At 36.7% G+C, this 18918-nt stretch overlaps 1 protein-coding gene across 1 annotated transcript; it reads right to left on the reverse strand.

The window, feature by feature from the left end:
* Positions 1-1963: 1963 nt before the first annotated feature.
* On the reverse strand, positions 1964-2449 carry LOC113192683 (histone H2B-like). Its single transcript, XM_026402868.1, has one exon. The coding sequence runs from the start codon at positions 2447-2449 to the stop codon at positions 1964-1966; it is 486 nt and encodes a 161-aa protein (XP_026258653.1).
* Positions 2450-18918: the final 16469 nt, after the last annotated feature.

Here is an 18918-nt window from a genome sequence, read left to right on the forward strand (position 1 = left end):
AAAATAAAAATAATTGACTGGATATTATTTCTTTTAAAAAATTTTGTAGTTGTAGAGAGACAGAATGCCTTTATTTGTTTATTTTTTTAAAATATATATATTTTAAATATCTTTTTTTCATTCATTTTTTTATATGTTGCTAAGGAACGAACCCAGTGTCTCACACATGCAAGGCAAGATCTCTACCACTGAGCCACAACCCCAGCCCCTATTTGTTTATTTTTATGGCATGATAAATATCAAACCCAGTGTTTCACACATGCTAGTCATGTGTTCTACCACTGAGCTACAGGCCCAGCCCTGGATATTATTTCTTAGCATTCTTCTTTACAAAGAAAAATATGAACTCAGTATGCATGAAATAACTTGGAATAATGTTTCTAATGAAAACCATTGGCATTTTGAAGCAGTACCAACTACCATGATGAATTTATGGCTTATGAAAATGAGTATGTTCTTATGGGTCTACAGGAAAAGGCATATGGCTCCTTTGGCATCCAAAGTTTTATTCTAGTTGTGTAGAACCACCCATGAGTTACTGGCAGTTGATTTCACAGTAGTTTTCTTTAGTCACCTTGTGCAGCAAGCCCTTTTTCAAACCTTGTCATGAGTTGGTTCCAATTTCCAGAGCAATAATGAATACTAATCCTGATGAGAGGACTTATTCATAATATATTGGAAGATATTAGCATGAATATTAACACTGAAATAAATGATGTGAGAAAAAAGGAGTAATCCTAGTCTTCTTGATGATTCACCTTCCTCTTCTTCATTTGATGAAAGGGATAAGAAACGTGTCCCTCTCACAGCTCTGGATTTGTATTTTCAAATCATCGCTTTTAAAACAAGCATCCAACAGTTCTTGGCAACAAAAGGTATCACAACATGTCTTTCCTCTAACCCCAAGATGAATTTCACTCAGAGGATCTTACTGCTTTAGCGCAGCAACTATCCCACACTGTGGGCCTATGCATAGGACTCAGACACTTCAGGCCTCTGAATTAGCCAGCCTACACAAGGATTTGGGCTGTGGTCCCATCATCCATGCAGAATTGCACAGCATGAAGGGTTTTGGCTTAAAAATTAGAAAAACTCTCTGGGGCTGGCGTTGTGGCTCAGTGGTAGAGCACTTGTCTAGCATGTGTGAAGCTCTGGGTTTGATTCTCAGCACCACATAAAAATAAATAAATTAAATAAAGGTTCATCAACAACTAGAAAAAGTCTCAATGAGTTAGACTATTAATTTCAGGCTCTGGGGAGTTGAAAAATGAATTACTTCTTGAAATTTTGGCTTCACTCCTTGTGCACTGTATCTTCATTACTACAGTTAGTGAATGTTAAAATCTTTGACTGAGATGTGTCTGATTATATATTTTCTGCCATATCACACAAAAAGTACCTCTGGATAATTCTGCCACATTGCTTCTTGGAGAATAAAAGTGAAAAATGTTGATTCCACTATTACAAAAATGAGGTGACCTGATTTAACCTTAGGAAGGGTGACCTAGGAATATACCTGTCAGAAATCACCATTAAAGGAAATGATTAGCTGCAGAACCATGAAAAGAAATCCTCTGGGGCTGTGGATGTAGCTCAAGCGGTAGCGAGCTCGCCTGGCATGCGTGGGGCCCGGGTTAGATCTTCAGGACCACATACAAAGATGTTGTGTCCGCCGAAAACTAAAAAATAAATATTAAAATTCTCTCTCTCTCTCTCTCTCTCTCTCTCTCTCTCTCTCTCTCTTAAAAAAAGAAATCCTCTGTTGGAGTAAATGAAACCACACATGTATTAGAGGTGGCAATTTTTTCATTTATTAAATAATCCTTGGAGATGGGCAGGGCACCCCCTTGCCCACCCCCAGACATGAGCTGTGCAGTACTGACAGCACTACAGGTATTTGGGGCCCAGTGATGGCTCTGAAAAGAGCCTTGGGGGTTGGCTGCTGAGGGCGCCCAGAGTCGGCTCACTGGCGGGGATGTGACTGATTGATGGCTCTGGTGGCCTCATACACAGCATGTTTGCCAATCTCCCCGGGCAGTAGGAGGCGTACAGCCGCCTGGATGTCCCTGGAGGTGATGGTGGAGTGATGATTCTGGCCGGCCAGGCGGCTGGCCTCGCTGGCGATGCACTGGAACATGTCCTTGACGAAGGAGTCCAGGACGCTCACGGTCGACCGGGAGAGGATGAGGCCCGAATGGATGTGCTTCAGCACCTTCGGGAAATAAGTAGCAAAACTTTCCCCACTCCTGGAGTGGGTACGGCTCTTCTTGCACCCAGAGCGGCTGCGGTGCCGCAGCTTCTTCTCTTTAGGTGGATGTGTTAGGCCGGGCTCCTGAGGCTCTCGGGGATTTAGGGACTTCTCAGAAGACTGGTCACAAGCCAGGTTAGCCATCGCCTTAGCCTTTTCCAACACTGGGGTAGGGTACACGTCAACAGCTTCTTCAGCCATTTGCCTTGACAGCGTCCAACACTTGCAGAGGACAGAGAATGAGAGTTGCTAGGGGCCAGCTCCCCTTTATATAGGCCTTATTGTGTCTTGTCACAGGCCAACTCGACGTCTCATTGGATGCCCGCAATGCAAGAACTGTGTCAGTATGCTATGTGGCACAATGTGATTGGAGTGTATTGTGTCTTTGCCTCCAATCCACCAATGAGAGTGGGTGCTCAGTATGATGGGAGGGTCCTCCTGTTTGACCAATCACAGAGAATGTCTGTCATTCCACAATGCAACTGTCTCCTCTACCAGAGCGTTAAGAAGATACCACAGAGGACCAACGGTCATTTTGAAAAGATGGTTACCAGAATGTCCTCAAGAGTAGGAATTAGAACTCTGGCTCCTTGAGACAGTCTGTCATCAGAATCTCTAGTGCATGGTCTCAGAGATGTGCCAATAGGGTACGTCTGGGCTTTTGCTTTGTCAAAGCAGAAAATATCTTTGTCCTGAGTGGAGCCACTCTGGCTTGAGCAGCAGTTCCCTGACCGGGCCAGCTGAGTGTTCCTGGAAGCCAAGGGGCCTGACTGTCCCTCTCATGCCTCTCCTTCCCATCAAACCCTCAGTGAACTGGGAAAAGGAGAAATGACAAAACCCCAGTTTCCAAACGGTGAACACGAAGAGAAGGCAGCTATTTGTTACACATGTACATGTTCCTTCGGCATTTCCCAAGTCCAAATTGTATTCTAATTTATTTATTTTTTTTAATTTTTGGTACCACAAATTGTACTCAGGGGCACTTAACCATTGAACCACACTCACAGTCATTTTATTTTTTATTTTGAGACAGGGTTTCCCTAAGTTGCTTAGAGTCTTGAGAAATTTCTGAGGCCTTCCTTGAACCTGTGATCCTCCTGCCTCACCCTACAGAGCAGCTGGGATTAAAGGCCTTCACCATGCCCGAACCAAATTGTGTTTTTAAAGATCTTTAACTGTAAAACAACACAACACAACAACAACAACAACAACTACAAATACCTCCACATACTATCATTGGTGAAGAAAGATAAAGATTCTTGACTGAAATTCAATATGATACCATTTCTGTAATAAACCATCAGAGGGAGAGAAAGCTAGTTTAATCTCAGTAACTCAGGTCTATTATTCACCACTACAGTTTCGCTACCTACCTGCTCCAGTTCTGAAGCATGTCCATATCTGCCTCACAATTACCTAGACAGCATTCTGGCATATGTAATCCAAGCCCCTTTTCCCTATGAAGAAATGTTAGGCCAGTTTGGTCCATTATTCCTTCGAATCAAAACTTTTTAAAAAAAATTTTCCTAGAATAACCCACCCTGGTTTGAGCTGGAATTCCCTGACATGGCCAGCAGAGTGCTCCTGGAAGTAGAGACTTGGCTGCATAAAAAAAAAAAAAAATTCAGATTTGACCAAAACTCTCAGAGAATCAGAAAAAGTAGAAATAGCAAAACCACAGTCTCCAAACCCAGAGCACAAACAGATATCGGTACACATACATAAATGTTAATATTTTCTTAAATATCTACCAAGTATAAAATGTTTTTTTCTTAACAACACTTGGATTCTAAAAGTATTCTAAATCTGGAATGGGAGAATGAGAGCAGTTCAGGCAACTACTGTTAACCTAATTTCTTTAAGAAACTTCCTTAGGGAGAGAAAGGGAATAAAGTGAATGGAAAACGGTTTTAAATTGAAAGATATTCTTCAAGAATCCATGATAATACATTTAAAACCATTTCTTAAATAGATGGAAGTAAAACATAGATCACAGAAATTGAACCAAACAAGGAGTCAAGGATTAAGAAGACTTGAAGAATTAGAGATCCCTCATGAGATGTCACACCAAATGGCCAGGATTCCCACAGTGTTTCCTTGTCAGACCTGTAAGAATCGAATAATAATTCTAGAATATGAAGGGATGAAAACCTTTTTTTCTTTCTAAACATACAATGTGATGAGAAAGAAGCATGCTAAGAATTCTGAGCAGTTCATTTTTAAGCAAGGATACAAAAATGTTTCTTGAAATATCAACCATCAAATATTGTACCATGTAACATTAAACAAAACAAAATAAAGGAATAGATTATTGCCATAAATAGCAATTAGAAGGATCAAACTGAAGAAAATATTATTACTATGTTCCACCTTTTTCAACATAATCCCTATTATAAAATTCATTTAAATATATAACTAATGACATAAACACTGAGAAGAAATAGCTAAATGAGGAAATTAAACGAAATGAGGATATGTCTTATTAGTAGAGCACCTGTCTAGCTTGCATGAGTCCCTGGGTTTGAATCCCAGACTACACAAGGAAAAGTTAGAAAGACAAAGAAAAGAAAAAAAATGAGTAAGTACTCTTTTCAAGCTTTCTCAAGCTGAGGAAGCTATTCTACCTCATTTAGACTTATCTGGTTCTATTATTTTCCTGTTGTGTTTATCAGTTCTCTATCACTATAACAAAACTCTTCAGGTAAACAAGTCATAAGGAGGAAAGGTTTATTTTTGGTCAAGTTTTCTGATTTTTCAGTCCATGCTCACTTGGCCCTATTGTCTTTGCCCTGTGGTGATGCTCTATACAGGTCAGGAGCACATGGGAAAAAATTTGTTCATCTCCTAAAGGTCAGGGATTGAGAAAAGAGAGACACACACAGTAAGAGGCAGGAGCTAGGTTACACTATCTCCTTCAAGTGCATGCCCTCAATGTTCTAACTTTCTTGCACGAGGCCCCACTTCCTTCAGGCTCCATTCCCTCCATATCACACAACAGGCTGGCAACTAAGCCTTGAACACATGGGCCTTCGTGGGCCTGTGTTAGTCGGTTTTCTGTTACTGTGACAAAGTACCCGATAAATGAATTTAAAGGAGGAAAGGTTTATTTTGGCTCATGGTTCCAGTGGTTTCAGTTTATAGTCTCTGGTTCCATGGCTTTGGGTCTGAGGTGAGCCAGAACATTGTGGCAGAAAGTTGTGTCAGAACAGAGCTTCTTGCCTCAGGGTGAATGGGAAGGAGAGAGAGGGGGAGGCATTTATAGAGAAGATACTCTCTTTAGGGGAATGCCCCTAGTGACCTACGCCTCCAATGAGGCCCTGCTGTCTCCCAACAGTCTTTTCAATTATGAATCCATCAATGGATTAATCCATTATTGAGATCAGAGCTTTCACATTATCAGAATCTATTTGAGGAATACAGGATTCACAGGACAACCATACTCCAGTTTGTCTGTATTCAACGTTACATATGGCATGCTGCATCATCTCAAGAACCTATGACCCTATGGAATCCATCTGAAAACATAAATGAGGACCCAAACATAGTACAGAAATACTTAAGTCAAAAGTTCAGGGAAGGGCTGGGGATGTGGCTCAAGCGGTAGCGCGCTCGCCTAGCATGCGTACGGCCCGGGTTCGATCCTCAGCACCACATACCAACAAAGATGTTGTGTCTGCCGAGAACTAAGAAAAAATAAATAAATGTTAAAATTCTCTCTCTGTCCCCCTCTCTCTCACTCTCTTTAAAAAAAAATGATAGTTGAATAAAATTTAAAAAAAAAGTTCAGGGAAAAATGCCTATTCCTAGGCTCTTTGGAAACTGAACTTTCTACTTTTAATCATTCAGATATGTGATCACCTCCTTTTTTTCACTATTATATTTTGTTCTGGAACATGCAAGCCTTCATGACTTACATCTGTGCAAAACAGGGATGATTGGAGGGTCTGAGCAGAACAACTCAAGCTGCACTCTGCTGCCAGTGAGCCAGTGAGTAACCTGCATCCCTGGAACCACAGCCATTTGCCCAGCGTGTGATCAGGTGTCACAGGTGATCCTGTAAGAGTCTTCCTGCACTATTGAGTCTTGGACTTGAGGGGGAAGCCTGTGATCCTTTGCCTGCCGGTTGTTTCTTGGTGGGATATGTTGTGTGCATTGAATCGTGGTGATAAGCATGTGGATCCAGAGATTGAGTGACATGGCCACTCCTGCCACTGAACAAGGGAGCAATGGAAATCAATTAGTAGAATGAAAATGATGCCCCCCGTCCCCACCCCATTTTCTTCCTCAAACTATTTGAAGGTAGAGATATTTTACTTCTCTCACCTCTACACACTCATGCTCATCAAAATGAAATTCACCACAATAACTTTGCAGGATGAAAACCCAGTTCCCAGGATGGTGCCCAGTACAATGGGATTGATCTAGACTCCTGGTCCACCACTGACCTCCCCAGATTTGATCATGGCTCATCACTTCTGCAAGAAGAGAGTGAGGGCACGTTTGGGAAAAGGAAGCTTGAAAATATGACTGTTTATTTTTCTGTCCTCATTCTGAGAGAATTGAGCAGAAATCTGGGATCACATTTGGATTTTGCAGACCCAAAGTAGGAATATTAAGATTTTACCTAGGATATTCATTTCTTTTGTTCTTTTTAGATATACATGATAGTAGAGTATATTTTGACATATTATACTTACATGGACTATAACTTCCTATTCTTTTTTGTGATTTTATATGTTATAAAGTTATGCTGGTCACGTATTCATATGTAATCATAGGAAAGTCATATCCAAAACATTCTGCTATATTTCCAATTCCCATTCCCCTGCCTTCCCTTCATTCTCTTTTGTCTAAACCACTGAACTTCTGTTCTTCTCCCAATACCTTTATTGTGATTCAGCATCCACATATCAGAGAGAACACTTGGCCTTTTGTTTTGGGGGATTGGTTTATTTCACTTAGCATGATAGTCTTCAGTCCGTTCATTTACTGGCCAATGCCACAATTTCATTCTTCTTTGTGGCCAAGTAATATTCCATTTTGTATATATAACACATTTTCTTTATCCATTTATCTGTTGAAGGGCACATAGGTTGCCCTAGGTTGGTTCCATAGCTTAGCTATTGTGAATTGAGCTGCTACAAACATCAATGTGACTGTGTCAATATAGTATGCTACTTTACATCGTTTTGGTCTATGCCAAGGAGTGGGATAACTAGGTCAAATGGTGGCTCCAATCCAAGTTTTCTGAAGTATTTCTATATTGCTTTCCAGAGTGGTTGCACCAATTTGCAGTCCCACCAGTAATGTATGAGTGTACATTTTCCCCCACAAACTCCCCAACATTTATTGTTACTTGTATTCTTTGTTTTTTATTGGTTGTTCAAAACATTACAAAGCTCTTGACATATCATATTTCATACTTTAGATTCAAGTGGGTTATGAACTCCCATTTTTACCCCATATACAGATTGCAGAATCACATCGGTTACATATCCACAATTTTACATAACGCCCTATTAGTAACTGTTGTATTCTGCTACCTTTCCTATCCTCTACTATCCCCTCTCCCCTCCCCTCCTATCTTCTCTCTCTATACCATCTGCTGTAATTCATTTCTCTCCTTGTTTTTTTTCCATTCCCCTCACAACCTCATATATGTAATTTTGTATAACAATGAGGGTCTCCTTCCATTTCCATGCAATTTCCCTTCTCTCTCCTTTTCCCTCCCACCTCATGTCTCTATTTAATGTTAATCTTTTCCTCTTGCTCTTCCTCCCTGCTGTGTTCTTATTTGCTCTCATTGATTGCTGCCATTCTGACTGGAGTGAGATGGAATCCCAGTGTATTTGCATTTCTCTAATTGCTAGAGATGTTTAACATTGTTTCATATATTTGTTGATTATTGTATTTCTTCTATGAAGTTCCTGTTTAGTGCCCATTTTTAAATTGAGTTATTTGGTCTTTTTTTTTTTGTGTGTGTGTGTGTGTGTTAAGTTTTTTGAGTTCTTTATGTATCCTGGAGATTAATGCTGTATCTCAGGTGCAGGTGGCAAAGATTTTCTCCCATTCTGTAGGATCTCTCTTCATGTTGTTGATTGTTTCATTTGCTGTGAAGGAGATTTTTAGTTTGATACCATCCCATTTATTTGTTCTTGATTTTACTTTTTGCACTTTTAAGAGTCTTATTGAGGAATTCAGTTCCTAACCCAACATAATGGAGATTTGGGACTACTTTTTCTTTCTAGTAGACAAAGTGTGTCTGGTCAAATGCATAGGTACTGGATACACTTTGAATTGTGCTTTATGCAGGATGAGAGATAGGTGTTTAATTTCATTTTGCTACATATGATTTCCAGTTTCCACAGCACCATTTGTTGAAGAACCTATATTTTCTCCAGTGAATGTTTCTGGTGCCTTTGTCTAGTATGATATAACTGTATTTATGTGAGTTTGTCTCTGTGTCATGTATTCTATACCATTGGTCTTCATGTCTGTTTTGGTGTCACTACAATGCTACTATTTTTTTTTTCTTTAACTCTGTAGTATAGTTTAAGGGTCTGTTATTGTGGTGCCTCCTGCTTCACTCTTCTTGCTAAGTATTGCTTTGACTATTCTGGGTCTCTTATTTTTCCAAGTAAATTTAATGACTGCCTTTTATACTTCTATGAATAATGTCATTAGAATTTTAATAAGAATTGCATTAATTCTGTATTGCACTTTTGATAATATGGTCATTTTGACAATATTACTTCTGCTTATCCAAGAGCATGGAAGATAAGATCTTTCCATCTTCTAAGGTCTTTTTGATTTCTTTTTTTTTTTAATGTTATGTAGTTTTCATTATAGATGTCTTTGACCTCTTTTTTTTGGGATTGATTCTCAAATACTTTATTTTTTGAGGCTATTGTGAATGGGATAGGTTTTCTAATTTCTCTTCCACTTGTTTCTTCAATGATGTATAGGAATATAATTGATTTATGGGTGTTAATTTTATATCCTGCTACTTTGCTGAATTCAGTTATGAATCCTATAGGAGTTCTGATGAAGTTTTGAGGTTCTTCTAAATATAGAATCATGTCATTGGCAAGTAATGATGGTTGGAGATCTTCTTTTCCTATTTGTATCCCTTTAATTTCTTTCTTATGTCTGATTGCTCTGGCTAGGGTTTCCATGTCTATGTTAAATAGAAGTTATTCAACATTATTCCATTATGATCCCCATCTTCTTCTAGTTCTTAGAGGGAATGCTTTCAATTTTTCTCCATTTAGAATTATATTGGCCTTGTGTTTAATATATATAACTTTTACAATGTTGAGGCATATTCTAGTATCCTTAGTTTTTCTAGTGTTTTAAACATGAATGATTGCTGTATTTTATCAAATGCTTTTTCTGCATCTATTGAGATAATCATGTAATCTTGTTTTTAAAGTCTATTGATGTGATGTATTATTTTTATTGATTTACATGTGTTGAACCAAGCTTGCCTCCCTAGGACAAACCTCACTTGATCATGGTGCACTATCTTTTTAATTCATTTTTGTATGCAATTTACTAGTATTTTTAAGAGAATTTTTCCATCTATGTTCATCAGCAATTTTGGACTGACATTTTCTTTCCTTCATTTGTCTTTGTGTGGTTTTGGTATCAGGGTAATAGTAGCTTCATAAAATGAGTTTGGAATGGTTTTCTATTTCATGAAATATTTTGAGGAGTATTGGTCTTATTTCTTCTTTGAAGGTCTGGAAGAACTAGGCTGAGAATCAATCAGGTCGTGGGTTTTTCTTCGTTGCTAGGCTTTTGATGGTTTCCCCAATTTCACTGCTTGAAATTGATCTGTTTAATTGTTATGTCCTCCTGATTTAAGTTTTTAAGGTAATCTGTCTCCAGAAATTTGTCAATACCTTCAAGATTTTCTATTTTATTAGAGTATAAATTATCAAAATAATTTCTGATATTTCTGATTATCCTCTATATTTCCTTAGTGTCCATTGTGAAATTTTGTTTTTCACCACTAATTTTAGTAATTTGAGCTTTCTTTCTCTTTGGTGGCTTGGCTAAGGGTTTATCAATTTTATTTATTTTTTCAAATAACCAACTTTGTGTTTTGTTGATTTTTAAATTTTTCTTTCAATTTAATTGATTTCAGCTCTGATTTTAATTATTTCCTATTTTATATTGATTTTGGTGTTGATTCATTCTCCTTTTTCTAGGACTTTGAGATGTAATGTTAGGTTATTTATTTGGCGATTTCCTATTCTTTTAATAAATGAGGTTAATGCAACAAACTTTCCTCTCTGAACTGCATTCATAGTGTCACAGAGATTGTGATATGTTGTATTGTTATTCTCATTTACCTCTAAGTAGTTTTAAAATTTAAGCCCTGATTTCTTATGCTATCCACTGCTTATTCAATAGCATATTATTTAGTATTCAAGTGTTAGAGATCTTCTATTTTTATTGAATCATTGATTTCTAATTTTATTCCATTATGATCTGATAGAATGCAAGGTATTATATTATCTCTCTATAGTTTTTGTATTTTCTAAGAGTTGCTTTGTTGCCTAAAATATGTTCTCTTTTAGAGAAAGATCCATGTGCTACTGAAAATAAAGTATATTTAGTCATTGATGAATAACATACTCTAGATATGTGTGATGAGTCTAAATTATTAACATTTTTTTTAGTTTTATTGCTTCTTGATTTGTTTTTGTTTGGAAGATCAATCTAATGCTTATAGAGGTATGTTAAAGTCATCCAGTATTATTGTGTTGTAGTATATTTGATTCTTGATATTGAGAAGTATTTGATGTACATAGATGCTCCATTTGGGGCATAAATATTTATAATAGTTATGACTTGTTGATGTATAATTACATTAAACAGTGTGAAATGTCCTTTTTGGTCTCTTTTGATTAACTTTGGCTTGAAGTCCACTTTATCTGGTATGAATGTAAAACCCCTGCTTGTTTATAAGATCCACATTAATGATATGTTTTTTTCCATCCTTTTTCCTTCAATCTGTGAATTTCTTTCCTTGTGAGGTGAGTCTCTTGGAGAAAGCATATGTCAGTTTTGCTTTTTAATACAATCTCCCTATGTCTTTTGGTTGATGAGTTTAGACCAATTACATTTAATATTTTTATTGAGAAATGATTTTTATTCCTTGTAATTTTGATTTATTTCTGTTTTTTTAAATTTAAATTAGTTTTTATTTTAATTGACTATTCTTCTTTGCTGGTTTTCATTTTTTATTTTTATTTTTTCTTCATGAAATATTTTATTAAATATGTTTTGTACTACAGGCTTTCTAGTTGTGAATTCTTCTAGCTTTTGTTTATCATGGAAGGTTTTTATTTCATTATCAGTTCTGAAGCTTAATTTTGCTGGGTATAGTATTCTTGGCTATCATACATTTTCTTTCAGAACTTGGTATATATTATTCCAAGACCTCCTGCTTTGAGGATCTGGTTTGAGAAGTCATCTGAGATCTGGATAGGTTTCCCTCCAAATATAACCTGTCAGTTTTCTCTGGCAGATTTTAAAATTCTACCCTTATTCTGTATGTTAGGCATTTTCATAATAATGTGCCTTGGTGTCGGTCTGTTGCAATTTTGTGATTTGGGGTCCTGTAAGCCTCCTGTATTTGATTTTTCATTTCATTATTTAGGTTTTGGAAATTTTCTGATATTACTTCATTGAAAATTTTATACATTCCTTTGGTTTGTGTCTCTGAGCTTCCATCTATCCTGATAAATCTTAAATTTGGTCTTTTTAGGTTTTCTTATATTTCTTGGAAGTTCTGTTCATTTTCTCTTAGCACCTTTTCCCCATGGTCAACTTTATTTACAAGATTTATATTGTGCCATTGCCTGAAACTCTTTCTTCCAAGTGGTCTAGTCTGTTGGTGATGCTTTCTATTGAATTTTTTTTAATATATATATTTTTAGGTGTAGATGGACACAGCACATTGCCTTTTATTCTTATGTGGTGCTGAGAATCGAACCCAGGTCCTGCGTGTGCTAAGCAAGTGCTCTACTTATGAGCCACAATCCCAGCCCTCTATTGAATTTTTAATTTGGTTTATTGTTTCCTTCATTTTGAGGATTCCTGTTTGATTTTTTTCCCCAGAATCTCTCTCTCTAATGAAGTGATATTTTTACTTCCTGTATTTTCTCTCTAATTTCACTCCTTATATTATTCATTACCTTGCAGATCACTTTAACTATGTACATTCTAAACTCCTGCACTGACATTTTTTCCCACTGTGTTGTTGATGGATTCTGTTATTGCACTATTTTAGTTTGTTTGGGAAAATTTGTTCCCTTGCTTTTTCTTGAGGTCTCTGTGTCTACCCATCTAAGAGTATGGATCAGAGGCAGTAGAGTTTCTAACCTATGGACTTGTAGTGTCCCTGAAAGTTTCCAGTACTTCACTATTTAGGGGGAGACAAATAATAACAACAAATAATGCAAACAATATATAACATTAAAACAAATCGTTTCTATAATGACATCAAAAATATTAATTGTCACAATAAACAGAAATGATATAATCAGTTATTTCTTACAATAAAAAACCAGTAAGTTTGCCAAAGGGTAATTTTGAATGCTGGGTAGGGAGAGAACAGAAGTCATGTAGGATGTAATGATTATGAGGGAGGAAGAGAAAAAACAAAAATAAAAAATTAAAGAAAGAGTCAAAGAGAGAACAATAGAGATTTGCTATTAGCAGAAGAAAAGAGAGAATGAAAATCAAGGGAAGCAGGACCGGAGGAGGAAGCCTGGTGCCAGCCCAGCCCAGACCGGAGGAGGAAGCCTGGCCTCGCCCCACATGCTAGCCCAGAGGAAGCCCATCAACCCTTAAAACCCATCAAAGGGGGTGTGGCTACCAGCACAGTTCTGTGGCTGATCCAGGTACCCGGTTTCCAACTCCCCTACCCTTAGCTGCCATAACTCAAAATATTTCCCACAAGCTTTTGGGGGTTGTAGCTATCAACTCAAAACAACAACTGTACAGGCACCTGGTTTCCACCTCAGAGACTAAAGTAGGGAAGATACAGGTGGAAGCTCATGTCCTTTCACACTGGCTATACCCACCACCCTGAACACAGAGGCTCAAGTTAGGAATAGACAACGCCACGTACTGGAAGCAAGGAAAACAGTGTTCTGAGGGACTTTTTTTCTCTTTCTCTCTTTCCTTCTCTCTCTTTCACAACTTCAACATGTGTGAAACCAAGAACTGTGCATGAACAACCGAATTACCAAAGTAATATAATATAGAGGAATTGCATATACCCCACCTTCCCTCCATTTTTTTCTTTATTTCTATCTTACTTTCCTTTTCCTTCTCTCTTATTTCTCTTCTCTTCCTTGTTATTTTTTTTCTTTTCTTCATTCGTATTCCCTCTATCCTACTTTCAACCTCCTAACTTTTGCTATCTATACATAGGGTAACTATCTAAATACAGGTAGGAGGTTGAGACTATACATTCTTCCATAAATTACCAGTCTATTGGTTAGAGTTCTCCAAAGTTGCTAAGTTAGTTTAACCTCATACCCTCACTCCTTTCCCTCTAAGTATAAAATCCTTTGTCTGAAATTAAGTTTTCTATATGCCACCAGATATGTTATGCCTTTTATGAAACTAATGACTATATTCTTAAATAATAATTAAAACCAATATCTATAGACTTAGAATCTAACTATAAATGTATTATTAATGAAAACTTGTGCTTAGATAATGTACTGTTGATATTGGGAACCGTTAACATTGTCTTTCTCCACAAAAGAGGGATTTTGGAGCTATACAAGAACAATATAAATATATAATGGGAAAACCATTAACACAACAGTTTCACAAAGCTAGAAAGAAGCATGAGCAGTATGAAAAGACAAAGAAAGAAAGGACCACAAACAATACAGGTCAATTCAACATTAGATGAGGTAATATCTGCAGCTTATGGAATGTCAGATAAAGAGTTTAGGATATACATGCTTCAGATGATCTGGAGTCTCAAGGAAGACATTATATAGCAAATTCAGACAATGAAAGATCACTTTGACAATTAATTACATAAACAAATCCAAGAAGCAAAAGATCAACTCTATAGGGAGTTATAGGATATAAAAAACAAACAAACAGAAATCCTGGAAATTCAGGAAACAATAAACCAAATTAAAAACACAAATGAGAGTATTACCAGCAGAGTAGAACACTTAGAAGATAGAACTTCAGACAACAAAGACAAAGTTTTTCAACTTGAAAAGAACATAGACAGCTCAGCGAGAATGTTAAGAAATCATGAGCAGAATATCCAAGAATTATGGGATAACATAAAGAACCCAAACTTAAGAGTTATTGGGATACAAGAGGGTATAGAGGTCCAAACCAAGGGAATGAGCAATCTATTCAATGAAATAATACTAGAAAACTTCCCAGACTTGGGAAGACTTAAAGAAAGAAAAAGAAATCCAAATACTAGAAGCTTACAGAACACCAAATGTACAAAATCATAAGAGATCCACACCAAGACACATAATAATGAAGATGCCCAACATACAGAATAAGGAGATAATCTTAAAAGCCACAAGAGAGAGGAAGCAGATTACATTTAGGGGTAAGCCAATCAGGATAACTGCTGATCTTTCAACACAGACTCTGAAAGCTAGAAGATCTTGGAACAACATATTTCAAACACTGAAAGAAAAAGGGTTCCAACCAAGAATCATGTATCCAGCAAAATTAAGCTTCAGGATTGAAGATGAAATAAAAATCTTCCACGATAAACAAAAGTTAAAAGAATTTGCAGCTAGAAAACCATCTCTTCAAAACATCCTTGGCAAAACATTACAGGAAGAGGAAATGAAAAATAACAATAAAAACCAACAGCGGGAGGTAGTACAATAAAGGAAAAACTAATCATAGAGGAAAAACAAATCATGTTAAGTAACATACATAATCAAATATGGCTGGAAGTACAAACCATATCTTAATAGTAACCCTAAATGTTAATAGCTTAAATGCACCAATCAAAAGACATAGACTAGTAAAATGGATTATAAAAAAAAGATCCAACAATATGCTGCCTACAGGAGACTCATCTGATAGGAAAAGATATACACAGACTGAAGGTGAAAGGTTGGGAAAAATCATACCACACATATGGGCCCCGGAAGCAAGCAGGGATGTCCATACTTGTATCAAATAAAATAGACTTCAAGCCAAAGTTAATCAAAAGGGATAAACAAGGACACTACATACTGCTCAAGGGAACCATACACCAGCAAGACTTGACGATCATTAATATATATGCCCCAAACAATGGTGCAGCTACATTCATCAAACAAACTCTTCTCAAGTTCAAGAGTCAAATAGACCACAACACAATAATGATGGGAGATTTTAACACACCTCTCTCACCACTGGACAGATCTTCCAAACAAAAGTTGAATAAAGAAACCATAGAGCTCAATAATACAATTAATAACTTAGACTTAATTGATATATACAGAATATACCACCCAACATCAAGCGGATACACTTTCTTCTCAGCAAGACATGGATCCTTCTCAAAAATAGACCATATATTATGTCACAGGGCAAATGTTAGCAATTACAAAGGAGTAGAGATACTACCATGTATTTTATTTGATTATAATGGAATGAAATTGGAAATCAACAATAAAATAAGAAAGAAAAAATTCTACATCACATGGAGATTAAACAATATGCTACTGAATGAACAAAGGGTTACAGAAGACATCAAAGAGGAAATTAAAAAAATTCTTAGAGGTAAATGAAAACTCAGACACAACATATTGAAATCTCTGCGACACAATGAAAGCAGTACTAAGAGGAAAATTCATTTCATGGAGTCATTCCTTAAAAGAAGGAAAAGCCAACAAATAAATGACCTCACACTACACCTTGAAGCCTTAGAAAAAGAAGAACAAATGAGCAGCAAATACAGTAGAAGGCAAGAAATAATTAAAATCAGAGCTGAAATCAATGAAATCAAAACAAAAGAAACAATTGAAAAAATTGACAAAACTAAAAGTTTGTTCTTTGAAAAAAATAAATAAGATTGATAGACCACTAGCCACGCTAACAAAGAGAAGAAGAGAGAGAACCCAAATTACTAGCTTATGGGATGAAAAAGGCAACATCACAACAGACAATTCAGAAATACAGAAGATAATTAGAAATTATTTTGAAACCCTATACTCTAATAAAATAGAAGATAGTGAAGGCATCAATAAATTCCTTAAGACATGTGAGCTACCCAGATTGAGTCAGGATGATATAAACCACCTAAACAGACCAATATCAAGTGAGGAAATAGAAGAAGCCATCAAAAGACTACCAACCAAGAAAAGCCCAGGACCAGACAGATATACAGCAGAGTTTTACAAGAACTTTAAAGAAGAACTAATACCAATACTCTACAATCTATTTCAGGAGATAGAAAAAGAGGGAGAACTTCCAAATTCATTCTATGAGTCCAATATCACCCTGATTCCCAAACCAGATAAAGACACCTCAAAGAAAGAAAACTACAGACCAATATCCCTAATGAATTTAGATGCAAAAATCCTCAATAAAATTCTGGCAAATCGGATACAAAAACATATCAAAAAGATCGTTCACCATGACCAAGTGGGATTCATCCCTGGGATGCAAGGCTGGTTCAATATACGGAAATCAATAAATGTGATTCACCACATCAATAGACTTAAAGAAAAGAACCATATGATCATCTCGATAGATGCTGAAAAAGCATTCGACAAAATACAGCATCCCTTTATGTTCAAAACTCTAGAAAAATTAGGGATAACAGGAAATTACCTCAAAATGGTAAAAGCTATATACGCTAAGCCTCAGGCCAGCATCATTCTAAATGGAGAAAAATTGAAGGCATTCCCTCTAAAATCTGGAACAAGACAGGGATGCCCTCTCTCACCACTTCTGTTCAACATAGTCCTTGAAACACTGGCCAGAGCAATTAGACAGATGAAAGAAATTAAAGGCATAAATATAGGAAAAGAAGAACTTAAATTAGCACTATTTGCCGATGACATGATCCTATACCTAGCAGACCCAAAACATTCAACCAAGAAACTTCTAGAACTAGTAAATGAATTCAGCAATGTGGCAGGATATAAAATCAATACCAATAAATCAAAGGCATTCCTGTATATCAGTGACAAATTCTCTGAAATGGAAATGAGGACAACTACTCCATTCACAATATCCTAAAAAAAAAAATACCTGGGAATCAACTTAACAGAAGAGGTGAAAGAGCTATACAATGAAAACTATAGAACCCTGAAGAAAGAAATAGAAGAAGACTTTAGAAGATGGAAGGATTTACCTTGCTCATGTATTGGTAGAATTAGTATTATTAAGATGGCCATACTACCAAAAGCACTCTATAGATTCAATGCAATTCCCATCAAAATCCCAATGACATTCCTTGCAGAAATAGAAAAAGCAATCATGAAATTATCTGGAAAAACAAGAGACCCAGAATAGCTAAAGTAATTCTAAGCAGGAAGAGTGAAATTGGTGGTATCGTGATTCCAGATTTTAAACTATACTATAGAGCAATAGTAACAAAACAGCATGGTACTGGCACCAAAACAGGCTGGTAGACCAATGGTACAAAATAGAGGACACAGAGACAAACCCACAAAATTATAACTACCTTATATTAGACAAAGGTGCTAAAACTATGCAATGGAGAAAGGATAGCATCTTCAACAAATGGTGCTGGGAGAACTGGAAATCCATATGCAACAAAATGAAATTGAATCCCTTTCTCTCACCATGCACAAAAGTCAACTCAAAATGGATCAAGGAGCTAGGAATCAGACCAGAGACTCTGCGTCTAATAGAAGATAAAGTTGGTCCTAATCTTCATCACGTGGGGACAGGCCCCAAATTTCTTAATAAGACACCTATAGCACAAGAGTTAAAACCAAGAATCAACAAATGGGATGAATTCAAACTAAAAAGTTTTTTATCAGCAAGAGAAATGATATGCAAGGTGAATAGGGAGCCTACATCCTGGGAACAAATTTTTACCCCTCCAACATCAGATAGAGCTCTAATCTCTAGAGTATACAAAGAACTCAAAAAGTTAAACAACAAAAAAGCAAATAACCCAATCAACAAATGGGCCAAGGACTTGAACAGAAACTTCTCAGAAGAGGATATACAATCAATCAACAAGTACATGAAAAAATGCTCACCATCTCTAGCAGTCAGAGAAATGCAAATTAAAACTACTCTAAGATACTTTCTCACTCCAGTAAGAATGGCAGCCATTATGAAGTCAAACAACAACAAGTGCTGGCGAGGATGTGGGGAAAAAGGTACACTTGTACATTGCTGGTGGGACTGCAAATTGGTGCAGCCAATTTGGAAAGCAGTATGGAGATTCCTTGGAAAGCTGGGAATGGAACCACCATTTGACCCAGTTATTCCCCTTCTTGGACTATACCCAAAAGACCTAAGAAGAGCATACTACAGGGACACAGCCACATCAATGTTTATAGCAGCACAATTCACAATAGTTAGAATGTGGAACCAACCTAGATGCCCTTCAATAGATGAATGGATTAAAAAATGTGGTATTTATACACAATGGAATATTACTCAGCACTAAA

This window comes from Urocitellus parryii, chromosome X (genome assembly GCF_045843805.1).
Source record: "Urocitellus parryii isolate mUroPar1 chromosome X, mUroPar1.hap1, whole genome shotgun sequence".
In the NCBI taxonomy this organism is placed as follows: Eukaryota; Metazoa; Chordata; class Mammalia; order Rodentia; family Sciuridae; genus Urocitellus; species Urocitellus parryii.